The sequence below is a fragment of the Bos javanicus genome, chromosome 5 (genome assembly GCF_032452875.1).
Source record: "Bos javanicus breed banteng chromosome 5, ARS-OSU_banteng_1.0, whole genome shotgun sequence".
Lineage (NCBI taxonomy): Eukaryota > Metazoa > Chordata > Mammalia > Artiodactyla > Bovidae > Bos > Bos javanicus.
Window position 1 is genome coordinate 40383232 of NC_083872.1, and position 27836 is coordinate 40411067.

Below are 27836 nucleotides of genomic sequence, written 5' to 3' on the forward strand. Positions count from 1 at the left end.
TTTTAGTTTAGCACAATGTTTCTCAAAGTATTCTCATTATTATTGTCCCTAAAAGGAGAAATTTTATTTAATTTAAACTTAAATCAGTTAACATTTAATTCATTACTAACAAGAAAAATTAAATACTAAGGAATAAGACCATTGTGTTGTAATACATAAAATGGTTCCCTGCCTCCAAGAACTGATTTTCACTCCCGTGGGGACAATATCATCCCCAGTGAGAATTCAAAGCTTAGTATTTCCGTTGAGAGTAATTTTTAGAAACTTATTCAAGATCTTTCTGAACATGACCTTAGTTTATTTTCCAGTGTTATCTTTCACTACTTTAAATACATTCATAATATTTTTCATAATACTTTGCTCTCTTGGAATTGTTTTTCTTCTCCACACAATTAAGGCCCACTAATCTTGTAAAGCCCACCTCATCTAGAAGTCTTTCTCTCGCTTTTCTTTCTCCTTGATTTCTCCTTTTCTGCTTAATTTTTCTGATAATGTCTAAAATTTTCTTCACCTAAATGCACATACCCATTTTAAAGTCACAATTACTTACATCCAAAACTCAGGGTTGCTTCAGTGCTTCTGACCATCCCATAGTTATTTGATGCTAAACAGTAATATATTCCAGCATCTTGCTGTTTGTCCGGATTGTTGATAACAAGGTTTCCTCCTACCATACTGTACCGATCACTTGTCAGATCAATATCCCCATTATTCATTCTCCATCTATGAAAAAATAAGTAAATGCTATATCAAATGTCAAGAGGACTGAAATCAGTATACTGGGATAACACTGTTCTAAAATAAAATGAGTACAGCTCCATATGAAAGAAGGTGATTAAGTAGTTGACTCAGAGTGGTATTTCTACGTATTCTATAATTCCATGTCTCTGGGCTCATGATTTATAATTTAGTTCGGGCACAGAAAGGTAAATGTTCAAGTATATGAGATATTTCCTTTTTTAGCATGAGGCATTCCAAAGGACAAATATTTCATTGACTTTTGCTACATAAACTGGTTTCTTAGCAGATATACATGCATCATAAATGATAACTATTTATGGAGTAGGTAGATTCATGAATAAATAAATGTTGTATAAATATTTTAAATATTGCTATAGTAGAAATAAAATATAAGATATCAATATAAGATACCAAAGTATAAGATATTAGATATCAATATCAAAGTCATTTTTGAATAAAATTTCATTTTGAATAAAACAAACCAATAGAAATCAGGGTTTTACTCATTTAATGTCATATTCTGACCACTAGAGGTCGATCACACCATTTGAAAATGGCTGAGGTCAATTGGGTCTTGGTTCCAGGCCACAGATACATTATTGCAGGTATACTGATGGTGAGGGTGAATAAACTAACTAGAAACAGGAATCTAGAATCTAAACTAACTAGAATCAGGAAACTTTCATGGTGAGATGATGAGAGGATTGCATATATAAAATAGTTTTCAATTAAGCTGACCACCTGCATAATTTTATAATCATTCTCTTTTAGGGTTAAGGTTTCATGTCTTCTGCAGTGTTCTAAGACAAGAACTATGTCAACCAGTGGGCTATGGCCCCATCATTCATGTCCTGGCTGCAAAATTCTGATTAGGGTTAGCATCTTGCCAGAAAGGCCTAATAATTTTATAATATTTTTAATAAATCGAACTACTAGAACATTTTTAGTTTTCATTTTTACAGTGTGGGAAGTAATTTAAAAGCAAACACAGAAAACCATGCTTTGCTTTTCAAAACCTACCAAATATCAGCCCTATGAACAAATCATCCCCTTCATCCTAGCTGGTGGCAATATTGTCCCTGCCTGAACCATCCAGTGTCAAGTCACTTAGCATTTGCCAAGGCAGTGGTTTCCCTTGTGAGGCACTAGTTATATCAAAATGTAAGATATAAATATACATTCCTCCCCATTATATTCACTCCAAATTTTTATTTCTTGTTTTAACTTCTTCCCAGTGGGTCTGATTCTGCTCCTGATGTGATATAATGCTTGCTGTGATTAGGTAAGTTCACTCGTCTATTTAATTTTTCGGGATATTCACCATTGTTATAATCCCTTTCACACAGCCTTAAATACAATTTTTATTTGAGTTCTTGTTAATGTGGGAGACAGGGCAAGATAGTGAAAGTCTCAAGACTGATAAGTAAAAAAGTTCCCTGTTTTATCTTTCATGATGTTGCCATGAATAACAAATTATCACAGAACATACCATAAATATCAAAGTACTATGTGAATGACAAATTGCATGATTACCAAGGTTAGTATGGCTTTCCTTGAATATTAAGTAAATTTTCATCATGGCAAGTGTTCTTTTGTCAGACAAGCTACATCATGAGCTGAATAATTTTTTCTTACTTTGCTGTCAAATGCAGACCATCTTCACAACAATTAAACATCTACTTCTTCCCATCAGTTTTCTATATTACTGTATAGATAATAAGGGCATACTTGCCCTGGGGACTTAAATGATTATGTAGTCTGTGGGAGGAAGTTGGTGATATATTTGCCAAGCAAAGTTTTGCTTCTTATTGTTATTTTTTAAATTGTGATAAGAAAACTAAATGGGACTTGAGGGAGGCAGATGTAAGGGGGTGTTAATATGTATACAATTTTAATGATGTAAAACTTTGCTTCTTACAGTCTCTATGGTGGCAGTGGGGCAGCAAAGAGAAGCCCACGTTCTTAGAACACTATCTGAGAACAACCTCTTTCTGTTCTTTTATTCTCCATGGGAGCCTGGAGGCTGATTTGCTTAGGTTCCATGTGTATGAATGTCAAGGAAAGAGAATCACAGAATAACCATCACTGAAATAGCTTTTCAAATACTATCAACCTGTCTAGATAGATGAATACTGAAAAAAAAAGTATATGTTTCCTTGAAAGTCATAATGCTTGTGTTTCAGTCTTAGAGCTGTGATTTACTAGGTCTGGAGCAAGTCAATTTACTTATATAGGTCACAGCTTCCTTTCCTATAAAATTCTGTACTTGATGTAAAATTCTGTACTTCTCTAGGGCCTGTCATTAGTTACACTATGCCAAGTCCAAGGTTATGTATGTAAACTCCCATTATGAATGACTTAAGGGTAGAAATAAATCTAGCCCATCAGATATTTTCAGAACAAATATGTTATTTATATAATTTATAAAATATCCACTTATATTGCACTCCAAGATGGTGAGTTTGCATATAAATTTAAATTTTATTTTAAGAAAAAATTTGCAATTATAGTTAGAGGCACTAGGAAATGAGTTCAAGTATAATGAAATGAAAGGAATGTGTATTCTTCATGATAATACATTTTTAATAGCAATGAAAAGTTGTTTTTGAATCAGTTCTAATGAGGTGGATGAAACTGGAGCCTATTATACAGAGTGAAGTAAGCCAGAAAGAAAAACACCAATACAGTATACTAACGCATATATATGGAATTTAGAAAGATGGTAACAATAACCCTGTGTACAAGACGGCAAAAGAGACACTGATGTACAGAACAGTCTTATGGACTCTGTTGGAGAGGGAGAGGGTGGGAAGATTTGGGAGAATGGCATTGAAACATGTATAATATCATGTATGAAACGAGTTGCCAGTCTGGGTTTGATGCACGATACTGGATGCTTGGGGCTGGTGCACTGGGAAGACCCAGAGGGATGGTATGGGGAGGGAGGAGGGAGGAGGGTTCAGGATGAGGAACACATGTATACCTGTGGCGGATTCATTTTGATATTTGCAAAACTAATACAATTTTGTAAAGTTAAAAAAAAAAAAAAAAGAGTTGTTTTTCTATTCATGAAAAGAAAAATCTACCACTAAAATCAACTTTGTTGAGTGACAACCTTCAATTAACTCAGATGATATGAACACACGAGAGCCCCAATTTTCCTGTCAATCACTTGCTTTGTCTTCATGGAACCAAAATCCATTGGCATTTGGTTAATTTTAAAATCTTATTCTTTATATAAGACTAGAAACTGTTAATATATTTTTCCGAACACCCTGAAGCAAGAAAACTGACTGCTACTTTTCATAAATTTATTTTTGATAGTGTCAATAGGTACTCCAGAAAAAACATGAAGAGATATATAGATTGTCTGATAGAGTCATTTAAGGAATTTGTTTTGTTGTCTGGCATATAGATCTGAGACTACTGAAAAATGGTGTTTTCTAGAATTATCTATAATATGCTCTTTAAATGTGGTTAATATAGACTATTATCTGTCATCTGTATATATGAGTTATCTAGGCCAATATACGGAGAAGGAAATGGCAACCCACTCCAGTATTCTTGCCTGGAGAATCCCAGGGACTGAGGAGCCTGGTGGGCTGCCGTCTATGGGGTCACACAGAGTTGGACAAGACTGAAATGACTTAGCAGCAGCAGGCCAATAAATACAAAAACAGTTTATCCTCAAGTGCATGTATTTTAAATATATTTAAATTTTTCATGTAACCATTTTCTTACTTAATAGCATAATCTCCATTAGCCAATTTTTAAGTGATAATGTGAAATGGTATTGGCATTCTCTGCGCAGGAAATAGGAAGTGAATTATATGCATATGTTTAATAAAACTATTTCAATATTAAACAACTTTTAAAAAATTAGCTGTATGACAATATTTTTTATAATGACCCTAGATTTTGTAGAAAGCTTTAGGCCATAGCTTTCTCTATAGATACAGGATCATAGATGCTGATCTGTAATCTTAGTCCAACACTTCATTCTGAAAAGAGCAGTGAGGTACGTTACTTGTAAACTGGGAAAGGGCTGGCTCGTGCCCTACAGTTTAGTGAAACTTTTCCTTCCGGTGACTCCTCTGGATAAATGGTATTGATTGGTTGTTCTTCAAAAATTGGTCCAAATCCTTTGTCTTCCTCAGAAACTATAAGAAAAATAAAATTATTTTATATTCCTTTATTTTAGAAATCAAAGAAAATTTGAGTACATTTTAAAAGGTTTTTTTGAAAGAAAGGTCAGAAACATGGGATCTCCAGTGTCATTTGAACCAAAGATGTTTGCCTCTATGATCCTGAGGAAAATGTTTAGGTTTATTCAAAATTCTTTTCTACTTATCTCTCATCATCTTCTGAAAAGCACTCTGTGTTGCCATGCTTAACTAATTAGTGCTTCTCAAACAAGCCATCCTTTCCTGCCTCTGAGCTTTTCCTCTTTCTGAAACCACCATCTCATTTCTCTCCTCCCATCAAAATTTGTACAATCCTTAATGACAATCATAAAGTTAGCTCCTTCGGGAACCCAACTCTCAAACCCTCCTAGTTTTAGTGACCTAGTTTTAGGTCCACATTCTCATAACTCCCTGGCAGGCTTATGGCACTTAACACAGCTGCTGTGATTCTTGATGCAATTTATGGTTTTGCAGATGCCTGGGGAAAGGTTTACTAGATTGCAGATGCCATAAATTCTATACCGCACTCTCCTCCACAGCTGTCTAGCAGTGTGGAACATAAAAATTGTTTAACAATTTTTGAACAATAGAATGAAATATTTCTAGAAGTTCTGAGGAAATGGGTCCTTTTCTTGGGGCAGTTCTTGTTTTGTTTTTCTCTTTAAACATGTGACCAGCACTGGTAGCATCTAGAACAATCTGTAAATTACTGAACAATCCATGAGTTATCAGTAAGTGGATATGGGATCTGGCCAGCTGGTTTAAAATCTACCACAAAAATACCAGTGTTGAAGCAGTCATTCCTGACAGCGTATCCTCTGGAGAGGAGGTGTGACACCTCACAGCAGGATGAGGAAGAGAATCACTCACATGTCATCAGTTTGGAACATTTTTTATAGAGCCCAGTGAAGAGCCAGACACTCCAGATGACTTCATACTTTTATATACATATATATATATATATATATGGCTAGAAAGGAGGAATATCTTACATGGGATCATTGTAGGTCTCTGCTTAATCAAAAGCTATGGTTCACTCTTTCAATTTATTTTTTTAAGAGCGAGTGTAAGGTAAATGTCATACTGAAAAATTGGCTATTCTAATGTTAAACTTGAGGATAAGAGCTTTCTTCTAGTTTCTCTTAACAAGCAGTTTAATTACATCTTTTAAATCTTGCCTTAGTGAAGTTTATCAGTGCTTTTGGAAAAAGTATTTAATATCTCCAGCCTTGATGTCACCCCTTATAAGATGGAGATAATATTAAAACCTACCTCATTTGACTACTGTAAGAATTACATTGAGACAACCCACATTCTCATGAATTTGCCGATCTTTTCAAAATTTAATTTACATGTCTTACATATCTCACCATTTAGACTAATTCCAAAAGTTTCAGAAGCCGAATTTTATTCATTCTTCTAATTCTGGTGCCACAAGCATCATGTCAATACACATTTTTGTATATACAGATGATTAATCAAAAACCTCAGTTAGTTTCTCCCAGTATGAAGAGTATTAATTTTCCCAGTATTAATTTTTCTAAACTGACTTGAAATATTTCAAAGGGAGAAGCCTCACTTTCAGTTGGAATTTGCTGAAAATGCCATTCAAGAATTTATGGATCTCAGTTACATTATATAGCATCATCCTATTTCAGATCACAGATAAATCACTGGATCAGTACTAGAGTGAGGAGGAACTAGAGGAAATGGGATTTAGCTCAACATTGGTTTCTTAGCTGTTGTTTTATACAAGTCATTCGTTCCATATTGTATTTACACTAAAAAAAAAAAAAAGGAATTGGGGCATGTTCTCTAAGGACTCCATAGGCCTACTCAACCATAAGTAAGATGATGAATGCAAGGTGTTCACAGAAGTCATTTTCTAATGATTTTTGAAGTCCTGCTCTAAGCTGTTTATTTCCATATACTTGAGATGAAAAACTAGAAATACTATAATGTTTTCTGCTTTGCTTATAATAATTACCTGATGATGCCCAATGTTTTCTGGCCTTTAGAAAGAAATAGCATCATAGGGAAACACGTTCAGTTCAGTTCAGTTCAGTCGCTCGGTCATGTCCAACTCCTTGCGACCCCATGAGTCGCAGCACACCAGGCCTTCTTGTCCATCACCAACTCCCGGAGTTTACTCAGACTCACGTCCATCGAGTCGGTGATGCCATCCAGCCATCTCATCCTCCTTCATCCCCTTCTCCTCCTGCCCCCAATTCCTCCCAGCACCAGAGTCTTTTCCAATGAGTCAACTCTTCGCATGAGGTGGCCAAAGTACTGGAGTTTCAGCTTTAGCATCATTCCTTCCAAAGAAATCCCAGGGCTGATCTCCTTCAGAATGGACTGGGTGGATCTCCTTGCAGTCCAAGGGACTCTCAAGAGTCTTCTCCAATACCACAGTTCAAAAGCATCAATTCTTTGGTGCTTAGCCTTCTTCACAGTCCAACTCTCACATCCATACATGACCACTGGAAAATCCATAGCCTTGACTAGACGGACCTTTGTTGGCAAAGTAATGTCTCTGCTTTTAAATATGCTATATAGGTTGGTCATAACTTTTCTTCCAAGGAATAAGCGTCTTTTAATTTCATGGTTGCAGTCACCATCTGTAGTGATTTTGGAGCCCAAAAAATAAAGTCTGACACTGTTTCCACTGCTTCCCCCTCTATTTCCCATGAAGTGATGGGACCAGATGCCATGATCTTCATTTTCTGAATGTTGAGTTTTAAGCCAACTTTTTTACTCTCCTCTTTCACCTTCATGGGAAACATGTAATGAATCTCAAATCCTTGATAACAAGACCTTTATTTGTATGTAGGTTCTAGATTTTTTGATTTCAGAAAGAAATAGCCTTGGAATTATCTATGATAAAAAGGGCTTCCTGGGTAGCTCAGCTGGTAAAGAATCTGCCTGCAATGCAAGAGAACCCAGTTCGATTCCTGGGTTGGTAAGTTCCCCTGCAGAAGGCTACCCACTCCAGTGTTCTTGGGCTTCTCTGGTGGCTCAGATAGTGAAGAATCCACCCACAATGCGAGAGACCTGGGTTTGATCCCTGGGTTGGGAAGCTCTCCTGGAGCAGGGCATGGCAACCCACTCCAGTATTCTTGCCTGGAGAGTCTCCATGGACAGAGGAGCCTGGTGAGCTACAGTCCATTGGGTTGCAAAGAGTTTGACACGACTGAGCGACTAAGCACATATCTATGACATAAGTCATGTGATATTTCTTCTCCCACTTGAACAATCTCATGAACTCTTCTTTGAATCTCTGTCAATTGCCCAGCTTTACTAGCTGGAACAATTTAGTAACCCTGCTGCTTTGAAGCTTCTGCTGTTTCTTCCCAATTTACACAAAAATGCTTAAAAAGATGAGCCGTGAAGTTCAATTTTATTAACATATTTTGATTCTCTTCTTGAAGGTAAGATGAATACTATTCTCACTTCAACCCTTGATGAATAATGAATAGTGTGACAATTCTGAGCAATTAAAAAAAATTTAAACATACTAATTATTCAGAATATTAAAATAAATATATTTTAGGGGAGTTTAAGCTCATGAATATCTTCTAAATTCATTGTATTTATATACAAGCTTGATGATTATGGTATTACTATCATTATCAACAGAAAACATCATCAAAGTTAAAGAGGAATGAATGTTTGGTGCAATTATAAAGCTTAAACAGAAGTCGACTTATCTACACTGGATAGATCTTGAGTTTCCACTTGTTACATTAGAGTTAACATAAGAATTTTAAATGGTTTTCTGTGAGGCTACAGTTTAATGAACTAGAGGTTATAGTTGTCCTTAATTCAGTCAATAACTTGATTCAGACCTTGCATATGGTGAAGAATTTTGAGACATGATTTCAAAAGCATGATCCATAAAAGAAAAAAAATGATAAGCTGGACTTTATTCAAGTTTAAAAGTTCTCTTCTGTGAAAGACACTGTTAATAGAATTTTAGGTCTTCAAGATTAGAGATTTTCCTTAGGTCCATTTCAACATACATTGGAGAATTTTGGAATAAGCAGCAAATTGGAAATACTTTCCACTAATTCATGTATGGATGTGAGAGTTAGACTGTGAAGAAAGCTGAGGGCCAAAGAATTGATGCTTTTGAGCTGTGGTGTTGGAGAAGACTCTTGAGAGTCCCTTGGACTGCAAGGAGATCCAACCAGTCCACTCTGAAGGAGATCAGCCCTTGGATTTCTTTGGAAGGAATGATGCTTAAAGCTGAAACTCCAGTACTCTGGCCACTTCATGCGAAGAGTTGACTCATTGGAAAAGACTCTGATGCTGGGAGGGATTGGGGGCAGGAGGAAAAGGGGACAACAGAGGATGAGATGGCTGGATGGCATCACTGACTTGATGGACGTGGGTTTGAGTGAACTCCAGGTGTTGGTGATGGACCGGGAGGCCTGGCGTGCTGCAATTCATGAGGTCACAAAGAGTTGGACACGACTGAGCGACTGAACTGAACTGAACTGAATTAAATATGTACTTCATTTAATAATTGTGATCACATACAATTTTAAAAAATTTGAATTCATCTCAGTAGGTGCACAGTTGCATTAACTAAAGATTCAATAGTATTGTATTTCCAATGTAGAAATAGCTAATCCTGGGCTGTCTAGTACCTGCTTCTAAAAAGTCCTCTGGTACTGTCATTATCTCCTGCATTGCAGGTCAATTCTTCACCATCTAAGCCATCAGGGAAGCCTTATTGGGATTATAACAATCCTGAATTCTCAATTTAATTAATAATTTATTAATTTTCTTAAAATAACTAGTTTTATCATTTGAAGTAGTTGAGTTTTGTTCATTCCTAATTGCCTTGATTATTTCAAGTATTGTATGGTGCCTTGAAATACAAAGACAGCTGCACACAAACATACATCTGTGTGGAGGTAGGGGTTAGTTGCACACTTGCATATCTTCATAAAATGCATGGTTTTAAATGTTTCTTTTGATAGGATATCTTTTGATTTTAAGATATGTGACTTTGAGATAAAAATTCATCAGCTTTTAGAAAACTGAACATATGTTTATGGTTTCTTCATCATGATCATAAGGCATGTTTCTTTCTGGAAAAGATATCAGCAATGGCAATTTCCATTGGAAATAATGAAATGCCACATGTTAATAATGATAAGACTATGTCTATTGATTGGCAATCCCTCTACTCATTGAAGTAAAGATAAAACACTTCGGGGGTGAGTTGGGTTGAAGTTTATAGGCCAAACTGAATATTATCAGTGCCCCATGCTATTTTATTCTCCACAAGTACTTTTCCAAAATTATATGCAGATATTTCCAAGTGCTCCATTTCCATTTGCCCTTTACAGAAAGAGACAATGAATCATTTAAGTGATAAAATATGAAACTAATTTCCAATAAAACACTAAATTTTTCCATTTTGACAAAATATTATATTTAAGATATTTCCTTTTGCCCATTTTAAGAACAAAAGGAGACTATGACACACTTGATATCACATTTGTGTTTCCAGTTAGTATTATTTTATAAATGTTATTTATAAAATGTTAGCATATATTTATAAATTTTATAAATATTTCTTGCTTTTCTAATATTTTCAAGCCTGAATAAAATAATGTATTTCATTGGGTGGTTTACCAATTACAATATGCATTTTATTTTGAGGATATATTTGGGCTCTTGGGAGATAAATTATTCATAACTGGCTTCGAATTGCTTTGGTATGCTCAGGGTTAACTTCTGAATGTAAGCTTCATAACCCGCTTGAAGACTATCCAAGCTCATTGCTCTGTTAGTTGAGCTAGGGCACTCAGATCAAGGAAAAAGAACTTTCAGGGGTAATACAACACAAGGTTCAGCAAAGGATCCATTAATACAAGCATTATAATCTCTGTTAACAAAAATTAAGTTATCCATTGCTTTATTTCCAGGGCAATGGAAATAATTAGATGACAAATTATCATGCTTTGGAAGTATTATGAGGTTAAAGGGTACAGAAACAAATGGAAAATATGTTAAACTAAGGTTGTTTTTAAAACATATGCTCTTCTTTTGTGCTAGATATAGTCTTCTAAAAAGGAGCACACAAGTTATATAGATAACTTCTCAAGCTACTTGAAAAAATTACTTCAAATCATTCTTTGATTTACTCAATAAAAATTTATTTTCTACCATATAGTGGTCATCTATTGCAGAAGTAAGTTCATTTCTTAAATTTGATCAAGAAGATTAACAGAAAGGAAAAAACTGCTGCTTTTTTTCAGTAGCATTCTCAGTCTCACAGTTAATGTAGTCAGTTAGTGTATGATCTTAAATGAAATACTTCACCTCTTGTTATGTAGAGATGATCCACTGTAACCTTGCTATCTTATTTTATCTCTGGAAATTGAAAGTATCATTACAATTTGTGCTTGAGAGCTATTTTTATTCATTTTATATTCAATGAAAGAAATCCTATTTCTTATTCTGTAATATGTCATCTTAATCTGTTAGTTTTCAAACATAATTTTACATAAGTATGTTTTAATGAGAGTTTCAGGAAGAAAGCAATGAGAACAAAATTTTAGCAGAGTCTAATATTTGAATTTTTACAGTGTTTACAATATTCAGTGGATATGGCCTGGGGAGTGTTGTAAGCCCTCTTAAAATAAAGTAAACTCTCTAAATGAGACAATATTTAAATTGGCTCAAAGCATTATTATTATCTCCATTTTCAAACATTCCTCACTGATAAGAGAATAAGCACTGCTGCTGCTGCTGCTAAGTCGCTTCAGTTGTGTCCAACTCTATGCGACCCCATAGACGGCAGCCCACCAGGCTCCGCCGTCCATGGGATTGTCCAGGCAAGAACACTGGAGTGGGTTGCCATTTCCTTCTCCAATGGGTGAAAGTGAAAAGTGAAAGTGAAGTCGCTCAGTGTGTCCGACTCTTTGCAACCCCATGGACTGCAGCCTACCAGGCTCCTCCGTCCATGGGATTTTCCAGACGAGAGTACTGGAGTGAGGTGCAATTGCCTTCTCTGGAGAATAAGGACATTTAGGGTTTAAGCTTTGAATACTCTGGTTCGTCAGTTCTTAGTCTCATGGGTAATAGGTAACAGTGCAGCAATATATCATAACTAAAATATAACAAGTTGGTCTTGAGAATGTACAGGAATCCAATTATTAGAAGGAAAATTAAGATCAGGTTATCAGAATTGTTGACTAAGTTTTCCTTGCATGATTTTATTTGCCTAAGAAGAGCCTTTCACATTTATTAATGACAACCACTTCCTTGACCTATGGTGCAACCTCAAGCTCTAGACACTGTGTTTTGCGTAACAATCTGGGCATCTGTTCACACCTACCTTATATCTGCCTGTGTTTGCTGCCATAAGCCAAGGAATGTTTGGGATGTGTGTGTGTGTGTGTGTGTGTGTGTGTGTGTGTTAGTCGCTCAGTTGTGTCCGACTGTTTGTGACCCCATGGACTGTAGCCTGCCAGACTTCTCTGTCCATGGAGTTCTCCAGACAAGAATACTGGAGTGGGTTTCCATTCCCTTCTCCAAGGGGTCTTCTTGATCTGGGTCTCATGCATTGTAGGCAGATTCTTTACCATCTGAGACACAAAGGAAGCCCAGTGTTTGGGGTACTAGAAGCTGAGAGATGAAAGGAAGAGCTTTCCCATACAGGTTTCAGCAGAAACCTGACTCTGATATCTCCTTTCTTTGGGACATCTCGTCTCAGAATGTGAGACAATAAATTTCTGTTGTTCTAAGCCACCCAGTTGGTGGCTTTATTATAGCTATAGCAGTCCTAGGAAACTAATAAGTCCATTACTGCAGTCCATGGGGTTGCAAAGAATCAGACACGACTGAGGGACTGAACAAAAACAACACACATAATAATAAACTGTTGAAGTTTAATGAACTAGCCTTTCTCAAATTTATTTGACAATGAAGTCCTACTAACATCCTTCAGAACAAGTGTTCTTTGAATTAGTGACCTAACACAGTCCGTATTTACCCACTTCTGTACTTATTTGTTCTACTTTCTCTAAGAATTATTTCCATTTCTAATAATTGAAATACTTGCAGTTTCCCTTGCCTACTAGCTCCATCATTAAATATTTATTAATTCCTCAATTATTTTAAAAAGCCTATCATATTTTTCTTATGAATTTGTTACCCACTTACTTTTATTATTCCTTATTATATGTAAGGTTCTTGAAATCAAGGAGCATATTTCACTGATCTTTATATAGCCTACACTCACACTATATAGGCTAACTCACAAGGAAGAAACAGAAATAGCTTTGATATGCTTCTTGCTGAGACTTTCCTTTTTATAAATCCCCTATCGATGGAGACTCTGACTCACTCTGGCATGAAACTCTTGCTTTGGCATGGAAGCAATAGCACTGATTACTCAGTGATTCTTTTAATTACTCGTTCTCCTACCACTATGCTGTGGCTTTCAATGATTACCAGTGTTACCATGTTTATTTGTTTACTATGTAGGTCACTGTGTTGTAAGTCGGAGAAGGCAATGGCACCCCACTCCAGTACTCTTGCTTGGAAAATCCCATGGATGGAGGAGCCTGGTGGGCTGCAGTCCTTGGGGTCGCGAAGAGTCGGACACGACTGAGCAACTTCACTTTCACTTTTCACTTTCATGCATTGGAGAAGGAAATGGCAACCCACTCCAGTATTCTTGCCTGGAGAATCCCAGGGATGGGGGAGCCTGGTGGGCTGCCGTCTATGGAGTCGCACAGAGTCGGACACGACTGAAACGACTTAAAGCAGCAGCAGCAGTGCTGTAAGTTATCATTACATTGTTTTTTTAGTGTTCACAAGAATCCTGTGATTTTTACATGTAGGAAACGTAAGTCTCATAGAAATTGAATAATTTGCACAAGATCACATAGTGAATACCTGGTTGAATATGTAAGTCCAGACTGATTTACTCTAGACTATTTTTTCCAGTCTATATTTCTAGCAATAACTATTCAGTGGTTGAAATATAATCTAAACTATCAGGATCACTAATTATATTTAATGAAAGATAAATAATAAATTTTCCATTATCTGGATTTCCAATTAAACTGAATCTTAAGGTTCCAAGCTTATTAACTTTAATTCTTCTTCTTGCAGCAAAGCAGAAGGCTTTCAAAACAAGCTAGAATTTTACAATATTAAAAATATTGCTGCAAAATTAAGTACTATAGGATTATTATAAAACATGAAGGGAAAATACAGGTTGCATTGAATATATTCTATCTGCTACAATCCTCCACTTGGATATTTGCTTGTAGTGTATCTATTCATTTATTTTGGTAATCAAATAAGTTACATGAAGACCTCAGATAAAACATCTACAAAATTCCCAAGTGCTCTAATTGTAACCACTTGCTATAAGTTTAAAAACTTAATAGCTTAATGTAGGGATGAAATATGGTTTATTTGAAGAAATCTACTTAAAAAGTTACCCTTTCATCAACTTACCTCCATGACCATACCTTCTGTGCCATGTAAACTCTAAAAAGAAAAAAAAAGACAAAAATCAGAAAAATATTAATCCCAAAGCTGCTCTTTGTTTTGATTTCAAATGTTACTCAAATAAACGAGATATTAGTTAATGAAATTAGATTATTAGCTCTTCACCATTAAGGCTGAAGTATGACCATGTCTTTGGAAATATTTATTTCTTATCTTTGCATTTTTATAATTACAGCACCAAAAATTTTAAAGAATTGGCATGAATTTTCAGTACTAATAAGAATATCTTTGCTTTATTTTATTCATAAATGTAGACAGCAATAATAACCTTACCACAAATTTTCTTTATTATATTAAATAATATATATGCATATATGCAAATAGTTCTATATGTGTGTGCCCATCAAGTTCATTATTAAAGCAATCAAGGGAGGTTCATAAATGAAAATATAAGATCCATCTATATCTTGAACTTAACAGCAACTCAACAAGTGCTGAATTAAGGTAATTGAGACAGAGGTATTATAAAATATTGTTAGAAAACACACTGCTTCAGATAAAAATACAATGTGCCTTTAGAAATATTTTTTAATCTTTCACACTTATCTTTGAAAAATAGAAATATAGTGTTTGTTTATCCTAAAACTACGGTATACTTAAAACTGCATTGTTATTCTTAAGTCCTTGAATACACTGTAGATTATTTTTGAATTGTTTTCAAAAGATTGACCAGCCAATAATAAAAATTAAATTATATTAACTTGTAAAAAATAGACAGATGTATCAAAAGCTTAAAACCCATTATTTTCTAATATTTTACTATGTTTTACTTTTATGTATACTAATGAGGTTAAGTCGATTTTACCCCTATAGTGAACATACTATATGATGGTGCGCTATTGCATAACTCTTCTCCCACCACCGTACATGGTTTCAAGTTGAAAATGACAACAGTAGGACAATTTACTCTGTAGGAATTGACAAATGCTACAGCAGGGATATTTTTCCCCTCCCAGATATTCAGATTTTAACCATTTACCAGCACATCACTATATAAGATCGATTAACTTATCTTATGAAATTTTAATTGAAACTAAAAAGAAAAAAGAACAAAAGTGTCAGGCTTAATATATATGCATTTACTTGCCTGACCCAGATGGCAAAGGAAAATATTAATTCTGAACTTTATACACTAGATTCAATATAGTGAAAAGAATATTAATTACATTGACATAAATTGTGGAAGTTATATGTTATAGACAGGATATTTCTTACCTGATAGACAAGTTTTAAAAGATATTATTACAAGGAGACTGAACAGTAACCACATTTTCATCTTGTGTTCAGTAGAATTTAGGTTCAAATTTCAAAAAAAATCTTTAACTTTATGGCAGTTGGATAATATTAAACACCTGCATAAAGAGAAGAGAAGAAGGAAGAGGAAAGATAAGAAAAAGGAAAGAAAGGTAATGGAAAATATTCACCATTTGGCATCAACAATATTATCAATTCTATTTTATTTTATATTTCTTATTTGTATAATAAGTTTTAGTTTATTTAAATACATTTGTAAACATCATATTATAATGAAAAGAGTAGATTCGGTATCAGGGCTTCAGCTTCTTCCCAGTACTGACATTGTAAGAAACATGAGCAAGTAACTGAGTTGACATTTTTTTAAGTTTTTAATAACTGAGTATAGTAAAATCTTTTTACAAATAGCAGAGTTGTGAACATTTCAATGTCAACTATTTTACCTGAAGATTAAATTGACCTGAAGCACTGGTAGAAAGATTTAGTAAAACATATATTTGTATAAGAATTTCCCTAGTAGCTCAGCAGTAAAAGAATCCCCCTGTAATGCAGAAAACCCGGATTCAAACCCTGGGTAGGGAAGATCCTCTGGCAAAGGAAGTGACAACCCACTCCAGGATTCTTGCCTGGAAAATCCCATGGACAGAGGAGCCTGGCAGGCTACAGTCCACAGGGTCTCAAGAGTTAGACATGACTTAGAAACTAAATCATCACCACAACCATATCTGTATAAGAATTTTATAAATTCATAGACATTGTACAAGAGTTATATCTTAGATTGCCTGTTGGTGGTTTATGGAAAATTTTTGCCAGAAAACCTAAATTTTTAAATGTTAAAATATATAGATTAATAACTTGTTTATTCCTTTTCCCTGCTTTCACTTTTTTCCTTTATTCATTCAAGAAAATGTAAATAATTGTTCCTTATAAGAGAGAAGCTAGGTTTTGTATGTCAAAATCTTTAAAATTTGGAGAGCTATTTTTAAAGATAAGAAGACAAAATTACTAATATAAACTAAGCTACAGAGACTTCCCTGGTGGTCAGGGAAGTCTAAGAATCCACCTTGCAATTCAGGGGACACAGGTTCAATCCCTGGTCAGGGAACTAAGATCACACATGCCATGGAGAAAATAAGCCCATGTGTCATAACTACTGAGTCCACTCACTACAACTAGAGAGTCCATGAGCTGCAATGAAAGATCCTGCACTACACATGGAAGATCCCACATGTAGCAACTAAGATGCAACACAGCCAAATTAAAAAAATACTAATAAATAAATAAATAAATAAACTACGCTACAAAACTATGCATCAGTCTAAGTAAAATATCTTGCTTTTATAAAATTCTGTAAAAACTTCTGACCACATGATTATTTTGGTTTCAAGGCATTGAAATAGCTTCATTTTAGTGAGGGGCTCTTTGACTTAAGCCTCATCATCATCTTTGTAGATCCATCTGTGACCAAGCATGCAGATAAAAGAATCAAAAAGAAAGCATAGTCTGCTTGCCCTTAAAAAGTTCACAGATCAACAGGAACGCTTATGTGTACACAGGTCAGTGCAATGACAGACTTGTTTGGATCTACATAGTATTAAACTTGAAAGCATGTTTTTTTTTAATATAAATTTATTTATTTTAATTGGAGGCTAATTACTTTACAATATTGTATTGGTTTTGCCATACATCAACATGAATCCACCACGGGTGTACACGTGTTCCCATCCTGAACCCTCCTCCCACCTCCCTCCCCATACCATCCCTCTGGGTCATCCCAGTGCACCAGCCCCAAGCATCCTGTATCCTGCATCAAACCTGGACTGGTGATTCATTTCATATATGATATTATACATGTTTCAATGCCATTCTCCCAAATCATCCCCTACCTCCCTCTCCCAGAGTCCAAAAGACTGTTCTATACATCTGTGTCTCTTTTGCTGTCTCACATACAGGGTTATCGTTGCCATCTTTCTAAATTCCATGTATATGCATTAGTATACTGTATTGGTGTTTTTCTTTCTGGCTTACTTCACTCTGTATAATAGGCTCCAGTTTCATCCACCTCATTAGAACTGATTCAAATGTATTCTTTTTAATGGCTGAGTAATACTCCATTGTGTATATGTACCACAGCTTTCTTATCCATTCATCTGCAGATGGACATCTAGGTTGCTTCCATGTCCTGGCTATTATAAACAGTGCTGCGATGAACATTGGGGTACACGTGTCTCTTTCAATTCTGGCATGTCAATCATTTATTAAAAACACTGCAAAATATGTCTCAGATGGACCTGGTGGTGGCACTATAACAAATTTTCAAATATTCCAGGGCATTACAAAGAGACTTGACTTCTTCAATTGAGACACAATAGGCTCTTCAATTTGAAAACACATGAAATCATATTTTCAAAGATTATGTAGAAATAGAATATAAGAATCTCATGACATAGAATTGAATGTAAAATATAAATTAGAGCATGAAAGCAATTCTGAAAATACCTAATGTTATTATTATCAATATATAAATATATTTAAATGCTATCTAAAGCAGCCAAAATAAAATGGTACTGATTTCTTGCATCATAATGACATGTAGAGTACTACTTATTTTTTTAAATGTGATGGACTTTAAGACCATATTTACCCCCTTTTAATTTGCCAGAATTCCAGCATTTTCCAAGACTGGTAAAAATATTTAGTGTTACTACATGGATCAGGAAAAATATTTTTCCCTTTTTGTGTATAGGTTATTTTTCAGTGAAAAATCATTTATTTCTTGAAAAAAAATGAGTTGAATTTTTAGATCAAACATAGTAAATATGGGTCAGTGGAGCAACAGGAAAATTTTTAGATATCTTTGCAAAAGGAAAAATATTCAACAGATAATTTTTAAATGCCAAGATTGATTATTACCAATTTATTTCTCTTGGACATTGGTAAGAAGAAGAAAACTACACAAATGTATAGATTGTATTAAGTCTAGACTTTTAAATTTAAATTTTATTTCTTTTACTAAACAGAACTGATTAGAAAGGAAAAGAAACAGTAAATAAAGGTGAAGAATAAAGACAAATTCCTTCAGGAGGCAGGGGAATCCATTAAATGATCTATAGAAGAATTCAGTTTTTTATTTTGTTATCATTAATATTCAAATATAAACCTAAATAAAAAATTTTGAAACCTATACACGTTATTTATAGCTCTTAAAGTTTGTCTCCAAAAATGTACATTTCAGCATTTTCTTGGCCCATTGGTTTGTAATTCTTTTCATTGAGTTATACACGCTAATTAAGATGAGTTCCTTTAATGAGGAGGAGGGGAGAAAGGCAAACATAAACTATGCCAAAACTGTTGTGTCGATCAAACAGTTCTTTTTGTAAAGATCAACTTAGATAATGTATTTGCAAACATTTTGCAAATCACAAAACATGTGCAGTTTAATGTGTCAGTGATTACTGGATTTTAAATAGTTCAAATTTATCAATTAATAAACCTAAATTGATAATAAATAATTCTAAATAATAACTTTACATAACTAGATAGCATATTCAAAAGCAGAGACATTACTTTGCCAACAAAGGTCCGTCTAGTCAAGGCTATGGTTTTTCCTGTGGTCATGTATGGATGTGAGAGTTGGACTATGAAGAAGGCCGAGCGCCGAAGAATTGATGCTTTTGAACTGCGGTGTTGGAGAAGACTCTTGAGAATCCCTTGGACTGCAAGGAGATCCAACCAGTCCATTCTGAAGGAGATCAGCCCTGGGATTTCTTTGGAAGGAATGATGCTAAAGCTGAAACTCCAGTACTTTGGCCACCTCATTCGAAGAGTTGACTCATTGGAAAAGACTCTGATGCTGGGAGGGATTGGGGGCAGGAGGAGAAGGGGACGACAGAGGATGAGATGGCTGGAAGGCATCACTGACTCGATGGACGTGAGTCTGAGTGAACTCCGGGTGTTGGTGATGGACAGGGAGGCCTGGCGTGCTGCGATTCATGGGGTCGCAAAGAGTCGGACACGACTGAGCGACTGATCTGATCTGATCTGATCTGAACATTCATCTTAAGAGCAAGGGATGCTGCTGCATCTTTTTTTATTGACTATAGAGGAAGTAATACTGACCAGAGAGAAAAAGAATCAGGTAAAATTAAAGAACAATTACTTTGAAGAGTATCCTTCAGATTATTAATTTTGACAAATTATGCGAGTGAGATCTTGGTCTGTTTACCTTATTAACTATATAGAGAATCTGGGAAAGAACGAGGGCAGGTCTAAAGGAAGAGTAGCTATGAGTGAGTGATTTCAAGAAACCAAAAATAAGATACAGAGGACTTTTCTAGGTCAAGGATATTATCTTATATTTCCTTCTTAGACAACACCCACAGTATATGGGAACCTGAGGTAAGGCATAGTCAAAGGAAATCCAGGAAAGTCAGCCAGATCTTGTCTGAAACTTGGCTCAACCACTCTTTAGCTTGCAACTTAGGGAAAATTACTCAAGTTCTGACTCATGTACAAAGTATGAAAAAAAATGCGCGTTTCATAGAACACTTGCAAGTGTCATACAAGATTATACATGTGAAATGCTTACTGTGAAAGTAGTAAATAGATATTAACTATCATTCTGCTAAGCGTTAGGGCCCATCAGGCTACAAGAGACAATGACACGTTACTTGTTTATTGTGTCTCTAATGCCTGGCACTGAGTAGTCATTTGATATTATATTTATTGAAGAAATGAATGGACCATTCCATAACTGTATTTCAAAACACTTGCCACAAACAAATTAAAATTTAACTTTAGTTCCATCAAGTAAGCATAAAATACAATAGGTAATAAAAAGTATTTCTTACTGGGGCTCTGGTCTCAGTTATGGATTATTGCTGCTTATATATACACCTTTGGAGAAGGCAATGGCACCCCACTCCAGCACTCTTGCCTGGAAAATCCCATGGATGGAGAAGCCTTGTAGGCTACAGTCCATGGGTCGCTAGAGTCGGACACGACTGAGCGACTTCACTTTCACTTTTCACTTTCATGCATTGGAGAAGGAAATTGGCAACCCACTCCAGTGTTCTTGCCTGGAGAATCCCAGGGGTGGGAAGCCTGGTGGGCTGCCCTCTATGGGGTCGCACTGAGTTGGACACGACTGAAGTGACTTAGCAGTAGCAGCATCATATACACCTTAGAAGAGGATAGTCTAAGCAGCAATATTTTAAAGCATTTTTAATGTGTATTTTATTGAGTGTTTTTGAAAGACTTCCAATTTCAATATTTTCATTCTCATCAGAAGGAGACATTTTTCATTATCCTGGGGCAAACTATCTTTTACTTCACTCCAAATATTGCCTATTTCAATAGGACAGTGAGTGATTATCCTGGCAGCATGTATTTCATTTTATTTAATGGATTTCTTTCTGTTTCAGTATAAAAGCATCTCTCACATCATTTTCTGCTACTGATTTGTTCTGTTGTGTCACCAGTTATCCTATCTCTTGTGACTCCTGATCCCATCCTCTCAGAGTGCAGCAGAAGAGAGGGGGGCAAGGCTGAGCCCACACATGCTAGTGCAGAAGAAACAGCTCTTCTTAATTCTCCCTTAAGGACCTACCACTCAGTAATCCACAGCCAGCTCCCAGCCCCCATATTCCTGAAAGTGTTGTAGCAAGTGAAGTGGCATAAGAAGAAAACAACTCAAAGATGTGCCAATAAAAGAAGCAGACCTTTTCTTCTCAATATGCAAAAGAACAGAATGACCAGAACCTGGGGATGCATTCCTGCCCACATGCCATGCTGTGCTAGGAAACAGCTCCCTGGTTTCTCCTACTCTCCCCTAGGTCTTTTCACCAGGTACTGCAGATGGCTCATATCACAACTTAACCACAGCTCTATAGGTGTCTAGTGACTGGTGTTTCCCTAACATGTATTGGTGCTATAGTATTCTCCAAACAATTCAACATCCTTTACTAAGACACTTACTTGTGTATTTAAACAACTACAACAACAAAAATATAATAAGGCAACACAAGGTGACAGCCTCTGTCTCCTTCCTGCACGCTCTCTTCTGTCCTGCCATGCTTTGCTTCCCCTCCCCCCCCCGCCCCCGCCCCCGCCCTTCTCTCTTTACTTTAGATGATGCTATGGTTCTCCTTTGAGAAATCTGGTCCATATCTATGTATGCATTTTTCTGCTAGACAGACATCATCTAGTTCTTGTCTAGTTTTGTTCTGTCATGAGGTATTTCATATAAATTATTTTAAAAATCTTCAACTATACATTAGCAAACATTTAGCCACTAACAATTATTCACAAAGTATTTAGTATTGGTATATAATTAGAGTTTCCTCCAACAATACCAATAAATCTAATATTTCATTGAACTGATGCTTATACAAGCATTTACATTGAAAGAGAACAAAATTTAGAAATATGGATAAAACATTAATATGTATTAGCAAGTGGTGGCATCTCTTTTAGAAAGAAAAAAGATTTGGCAGGATTTCAGGAATCTATTCTGATTAATCCTCAACACAGCTCATACAAGGTCATGTTAAAAATATTTAACCTAAAATTTTACTTACGATACTGACCACTCTGCTCTGGTTCTAAGGAATATTTGCCATGAATTTCAGTTTCCAGAAAATAGAGGAAACTTGTTTGTGCTGAGCTCAGATTATCCTAGGTGAAAAGACATCAACATTTCTTACTCTACATTTTAAAATCAGGGAATATTTTGTCCTCAGACTCAATCTGAAAATCTGCCTCTGCTGCACCCATCACTTAATCTTCCTGAGGTGTCAGTTACCCAGTCTGTAGAATGCAAATGAGGACTAGATTATGCATGGGGCTTCCCAGGTGGTACAGTGGTAAACAATCCACCTACCAATGCTGCAGACTCAAAAGACATGGGTTCAATCCCTGGGTCAGAAAGATTCCCTAGAGAAGGAAATGGCAACCCACTTCAGTATTCTTGCCTGGAAAATTCCATGGACAGAGAACCCTGGTAGGCTACAGTCCGTGGGGTCACAAAAAGTCATACATGACTGGGTACACACACACAAATTATGCATGCATATAGATACACATCTGTGTGTGTAAGTAAAAGCCTTTTGACATGGTTACATTGTTCAGTCACTCAGTCCTGTGATATGTGTACATAATAGAAGTCAAATAGAATAGACTGAAGTCTTATTTCACTGAAGTGAAATCAACTAAAAATCTGAAGAAATAAAGTCAGTATTTTTTTGTTGTTTTGTTTTTTGGCTGTGTGGGATGTGGGATATCATAGTTTCCTGACCAGGGGTGGAATCCACGCCTGCTGCAGTGGAAGTGTGGAGTCTTAACCACTGGGCCACCAGGGAAGACTCAAATTAGATTTGAATTTAAAATATGTGAATGTTTTAGAAAAGGGATATTATATATTTTAAAAGTCAAACTGTACAAAAAAGATCTTCACAACGCAGATAATCACGATGGTGTGATCACTGACCTAGAGCCAGACATCCTGGAATGCGAAGTCAAGTGGGCCTTAGAAAGCATTACTACTGAGGTGGATGAAACTGGAGCCTATTATACAGAGTGAAGCAAGCCAGAAGGAAAAACACCAATACAGTATACTAAAGCATATATATGGAATTTAGAAAGATGATAACAATAACCCTGTGTACGAGACAGCAAAAGTGACGCTGATGTATCGAACAGTCTTATGGACTCTGTGGGAGAGGGAGAGGGTGGGAAGATTTGGGACAATGGCATTGAAACATGTAAAATATCATGTATGAAACGAGATGCCAGTCCAGGTTCAATGCACGATACTGGATGCTTGGGGCTAGTGCACTGGGACGACCCAGAGGGATGGTATGGGGAGGGAGGAGGGTTCAGGATGGGGAGCACATGTATACCTGTGGCGGATTCATTTTGATATTTGGCAAAACTAATGCAATTATGTAAAGTTTAAAAATAAAATAAAATTTAAAAAAATTAAAAAAAAAAGAAAGCATTACTACGAGCAAAGCTAGTGGAGGTGATGGAATTCCAGTTCAGCTATTCCAAATCCTGGAAGATGATGCTGTGAAAGTGCTGCACTCAATATGCCAGCTAATTTGGAAAACTCAGCAGTGGCCACAGGACTGGAAAAGGTCAGTTTTCATTCCAATCCCAAAGAAAGGCAATGCCAAAGAATGCTCAAACTACCGCACAATTGCAGTCATCTCACATGCTAGGAAAGTAATGCTCAAAATTCTCCAAGCCAGGCTTCAGCAATACATTAACTGTGAACTTCCTGATGTTCAAGCTGGTTTTAGAAAAGGCAGAGGAACCAGAGACCAAATTGCCAACATCTGCTGGATCGTGGAAAAAGCAAGAGAGTTCCAGAAAAGCATCTATTTCTGCTTTATTGACTGTGCCAAACCCTTTGACTGTGTGGATCACAATCAACTGTGGAAAATTCTGAAAGAGATGGGAATACCAGACCACCTGATCTGCCTCTTGAGAAATTTGTATGCAGGTCAGGAAGCAACAGTTAGAACTGGACATGGAACAACAGACTGGTTCCAAATAGAAAAAGGAGTTCGTCAAGGCTGCATATTGTCAGAAGAAACACAAGCTGGAATCAAGATTGCCGGGAGAAATATCAATAACCTCAGATATGCAGATGACACCACCCTTATGGTAGAAAGTGAAGAGGAACTCAAAAGCCTCTTGATGAAAGTGAAAGTGGAGAGTGAAAAAGTTGGCTTAAAGCTCAACATTCAGAAAACGAAGATCATGGCATCCGATCCTATCACTTCATGGGAAACAGTGTCAGACTTTATTTTTCTGGGCTCCAAAATCACTGCAGATTGTGATTGCAGCCATGAAATTAAAAGATGCCTACTCCTCGGAAGGAAAGTTATGACCAACCTAGATAGCATATTCAAAAGCAGAGACATTACTTTGCCAACAAAAGTTTGTCTAGACAAGGCTATGGTTTTTCCTGTGGTCATGTATGGATGTGAGAGTTGGACTGTGAAGAAGGCTGAGCGCCCAAGAATTGATGCTTTTGAACTGTGGTTTTGGAGAAGACTCTTGAGAGTCCCTTGGACTGCAAGGAGATTCAACCAGTCCATTCTGAAGGAGATCAGCCCTGGGTGTTCTTTGGAAGGAATGATGCTAAAGCTGAAAATCCAGTACTTTGGCCACCTCATGCGAAGAGTTGACTCATTGGAAAAGACTCTGATGCTGGGAGGGATTGGGGGCAGGAGGACAAGGGGACGACAGAGGATGAGATGGCTGGATGGCATCACTGACTTGATGGACGTGAGTCTGAGTGAACTCCGGGAGTTGGTGATGGACAGGCAGGCCTGGCGTGCTGCGATTCATGGGGTCACAATGAGTCGGACACAACTGAGCGACTGATCTGATCTGATCTGATCCCTCACAAAGGGGATACTATATACATTATATGTTAAGCACTTTCACATCAATATTATACTGTTCCAGTATAATTTTCAGGTTATTAAAAACAACTTAAACATAGACATAACTTCCTCTAGTTACATAATTACATACTTTTGGAGGTCTTCTTCAGCCTCATACTTACTTTTTAACTCTATTATCAAATTATTATTGTCTCAGCTTAAAACTCTATTATCAAATTATTATTGTCTTAGTTTAATAGTTTTTCTGCAAAGTTATTAATAGTGTTTTAGCAGCTTACAGCCGTGATTAAATATATTTAGTAAAAATTTCTGAAGAACATACTGTTCGAAGCCAAGTAATAAAGTACATACCCAAGAAAAATGCATTTTTTAAAAATGATTATAAACAGTATCCTTCTCTTCCAGAATAGAGTCAGACACTGTTCAACTAACAGGTAGAATGTGATTGTTTTCAGAATGCAACTACATTAGCTGCTGAAATACCCTGATACTTGATTGTGTGTGAAGTACAGGTAAAAAGAGGAGCAAAATAATATGTTTCAAGCATTTAAATAAATATAAAATTATTGGACTATGAAATTAATGACTTGGAGGCTGCTGACGGAAAAAAAAAAACCTGAAGGCTTTTTGAAGATATGGGTATTTACTGAGTGTTGACAGCACACTCTGCATTTTACAAAACAACTGATTATTCATATTTTTAGGTAATTGAATTTATGATCAAATTAATTACTTTTTTATTTCCAAAATGATATAATGCCTGAAGAAGGATTTAAAAAATAATGCAATCCTATTCATAATATTTATAACATATAAGTTTTTGTCAGCACATTATGTCATGTAGGACTAATTGATATGAAAGACGTGTGAAAGTATTAGTCATTCAGTCATGTCCTAATTGATATGCTTTTTGTTGAGGTAATTTCAAAAAACTCTCAGTTTTATATGATAAATAGAGTCCTACAGAATTTTGTCCCATTTCAGGAGTATGTGTGTATGTAGCTAGATATCACTTGAAATTCAAGAAAGTAGAGAAAGTCTTTGTTGAGTTGAAATTGTCTCCCCAATGAAACTAACATGATGCCAATAGTACATAATTATTTTGTTTGAAATTACAAAACTGAGATGGTAATGGAAAATAGGAAGAGTAATAAGCAAATGATGTGATAAGATTTCTTGATTATTTGCAATTCCCAAATTATTGATTTTGGATGAACAATGAACAAGGGAAGTGTTGCTCTGTCAAGAAAGATTTAAAACTCAAACATATACGTGGGGGATTCCACTCAACCTGTTTCTCATCAGTGTATTAATAAGTTATGAAGGAGATCAAGATGACAGGAGGGGGGATGCTATGCTGACCTCCCACTATGATCATATCAAACTACATCTACATATGGATCAACTCCTGCTGAAAACAACCTGGAGACCAGCAAGAAAACCTCTCCTATAACCAAACCTTTAAAGAAAGATCCACATGGAATCAGGTAGGAAGGGAGAAGAAGTGAATGGGTCAGGACCCAAGCCCTTAGCAGGAGACACAGAAGAGGAATGGGGATATCCCAGGCTCAGGGATCTTCCCCAGGAATTGAATCACATATAAGACGTCTCAGTCCTGGATTTAGATCTTGGTAAGATGAGTTCCCTTAGCTGGCTTGAAAACCAGTGAAACTTACCAGAGAGCTACCTAGTTAAGGCTATGGTTTTTCCTGTGGTCATGTATGGCTGTGAGAGTTGGACTGTGAAGAAGGCTGAGCACCAAAGAATTGATGCTTTTGAACTGTGGTGTTGGAGAAGACTCTGGAGAGTCCCTTGGACTGCAAGGAGATTCAACCAGTCCATTCTGAAGGAGATCAGCCCTGGGATTTCTTTGGAAGGAATGATGCTAAAGCTGAAACTCCAGTATTTTGGCCACCTCATGGGAAGAGTTGACTCATTGGAAAAGACTCTGATGCTGGGAGGGATTTGGGGCAGGAGGACAAGGGGACAACAGAGGATGAGATGGCTGAATGGCATCACTGACTCGATGGACGTGAGTCTGAGTGAACTCTGGGAGTTGGTGATGGACAGGGAGGCCTGGCGTGCTGCGATTCATGGGGTCGCAAAGAGTCGGACATGACTGAGCGACTGATCTGATCTGATCTGATGACAAACAGACTTTTCTCAAGAAGCATGCATGCAGATGCTTGCTTACTCCCAGTAACAGTGAAGAAGCTGTAAATTGAAAATTGCCTAGGACTCTGACCAGTTTTCTGTGATTGCTCCAGCATGTATCCTGGCCCATACCTGGCACTGGTTCCAGCCTTTCTGGCACTGGTGTTGCTCTCCGTTAGGATGAAAGCTGCCATTGCCAGTAGACTTCACACAATTAGAGTGAAACCAGCTCAGATACAAACTTCAGGGCTTCTGCTCCAGCACCTTGGGCACCAACTCTGCCTTTTATAGGGGGATGACTGCCATTGAGCACAAGAGAAGCCTTGGTTCAAACCTGGATCTGGCCCTAGCCACTCCTTCTTCTGATCAATTACTTCAGAAAAATGCAATAACTGAACTAAAAATTACACTAGAAGGAACTAAGCAGAATCGGTTACATAGAAGAATGCATAAATTATCTGAAAGAATAATAGAAATCACCAAATAACAGCAGAATAAAAACAAATTTTAAGAAGTGAGGATAGCTTGGAGGACCTTGTGGACA

The 27836-nt window shown here is 36.4% G+C and overlaps 1 protein-coding gene across 4 annotated transcripts in view; it reads right to left on the minus strand.

The window, feature by feature from the left end:
• The window catches only part of CNTN1 (contactin 1), a 409422-nt gene that overhangs the window by 166760 nt on the left and 214826 nt on the right, over positions 1–27836 (minus strand). For all 4 annotated transcript variants that reach the window (XM_061416436.1, XM_061416437.1, XM_061416438.1 and 1 more), the window contains 4 exons: positions 15684–15820; positions 14415–14447; positions 4769–4901; positions 551–723 (listed from right to left, as the gene is read on the minus strand). In XM_061416436.1, coding sequence (XP_061272420.1) covers positions 551–723; positions 4769–4901; positions 14415–14447; positions 15684–15744 — 400 coding nt within the window. In that variant the 5' untranslated portion in view covers positions 15745–15820. The remainder of the gene's footprint in view (positions 1–550; positions 724–4768; positions 4902–14414; positions 14448–15683; positions 15821–27836) is intronic.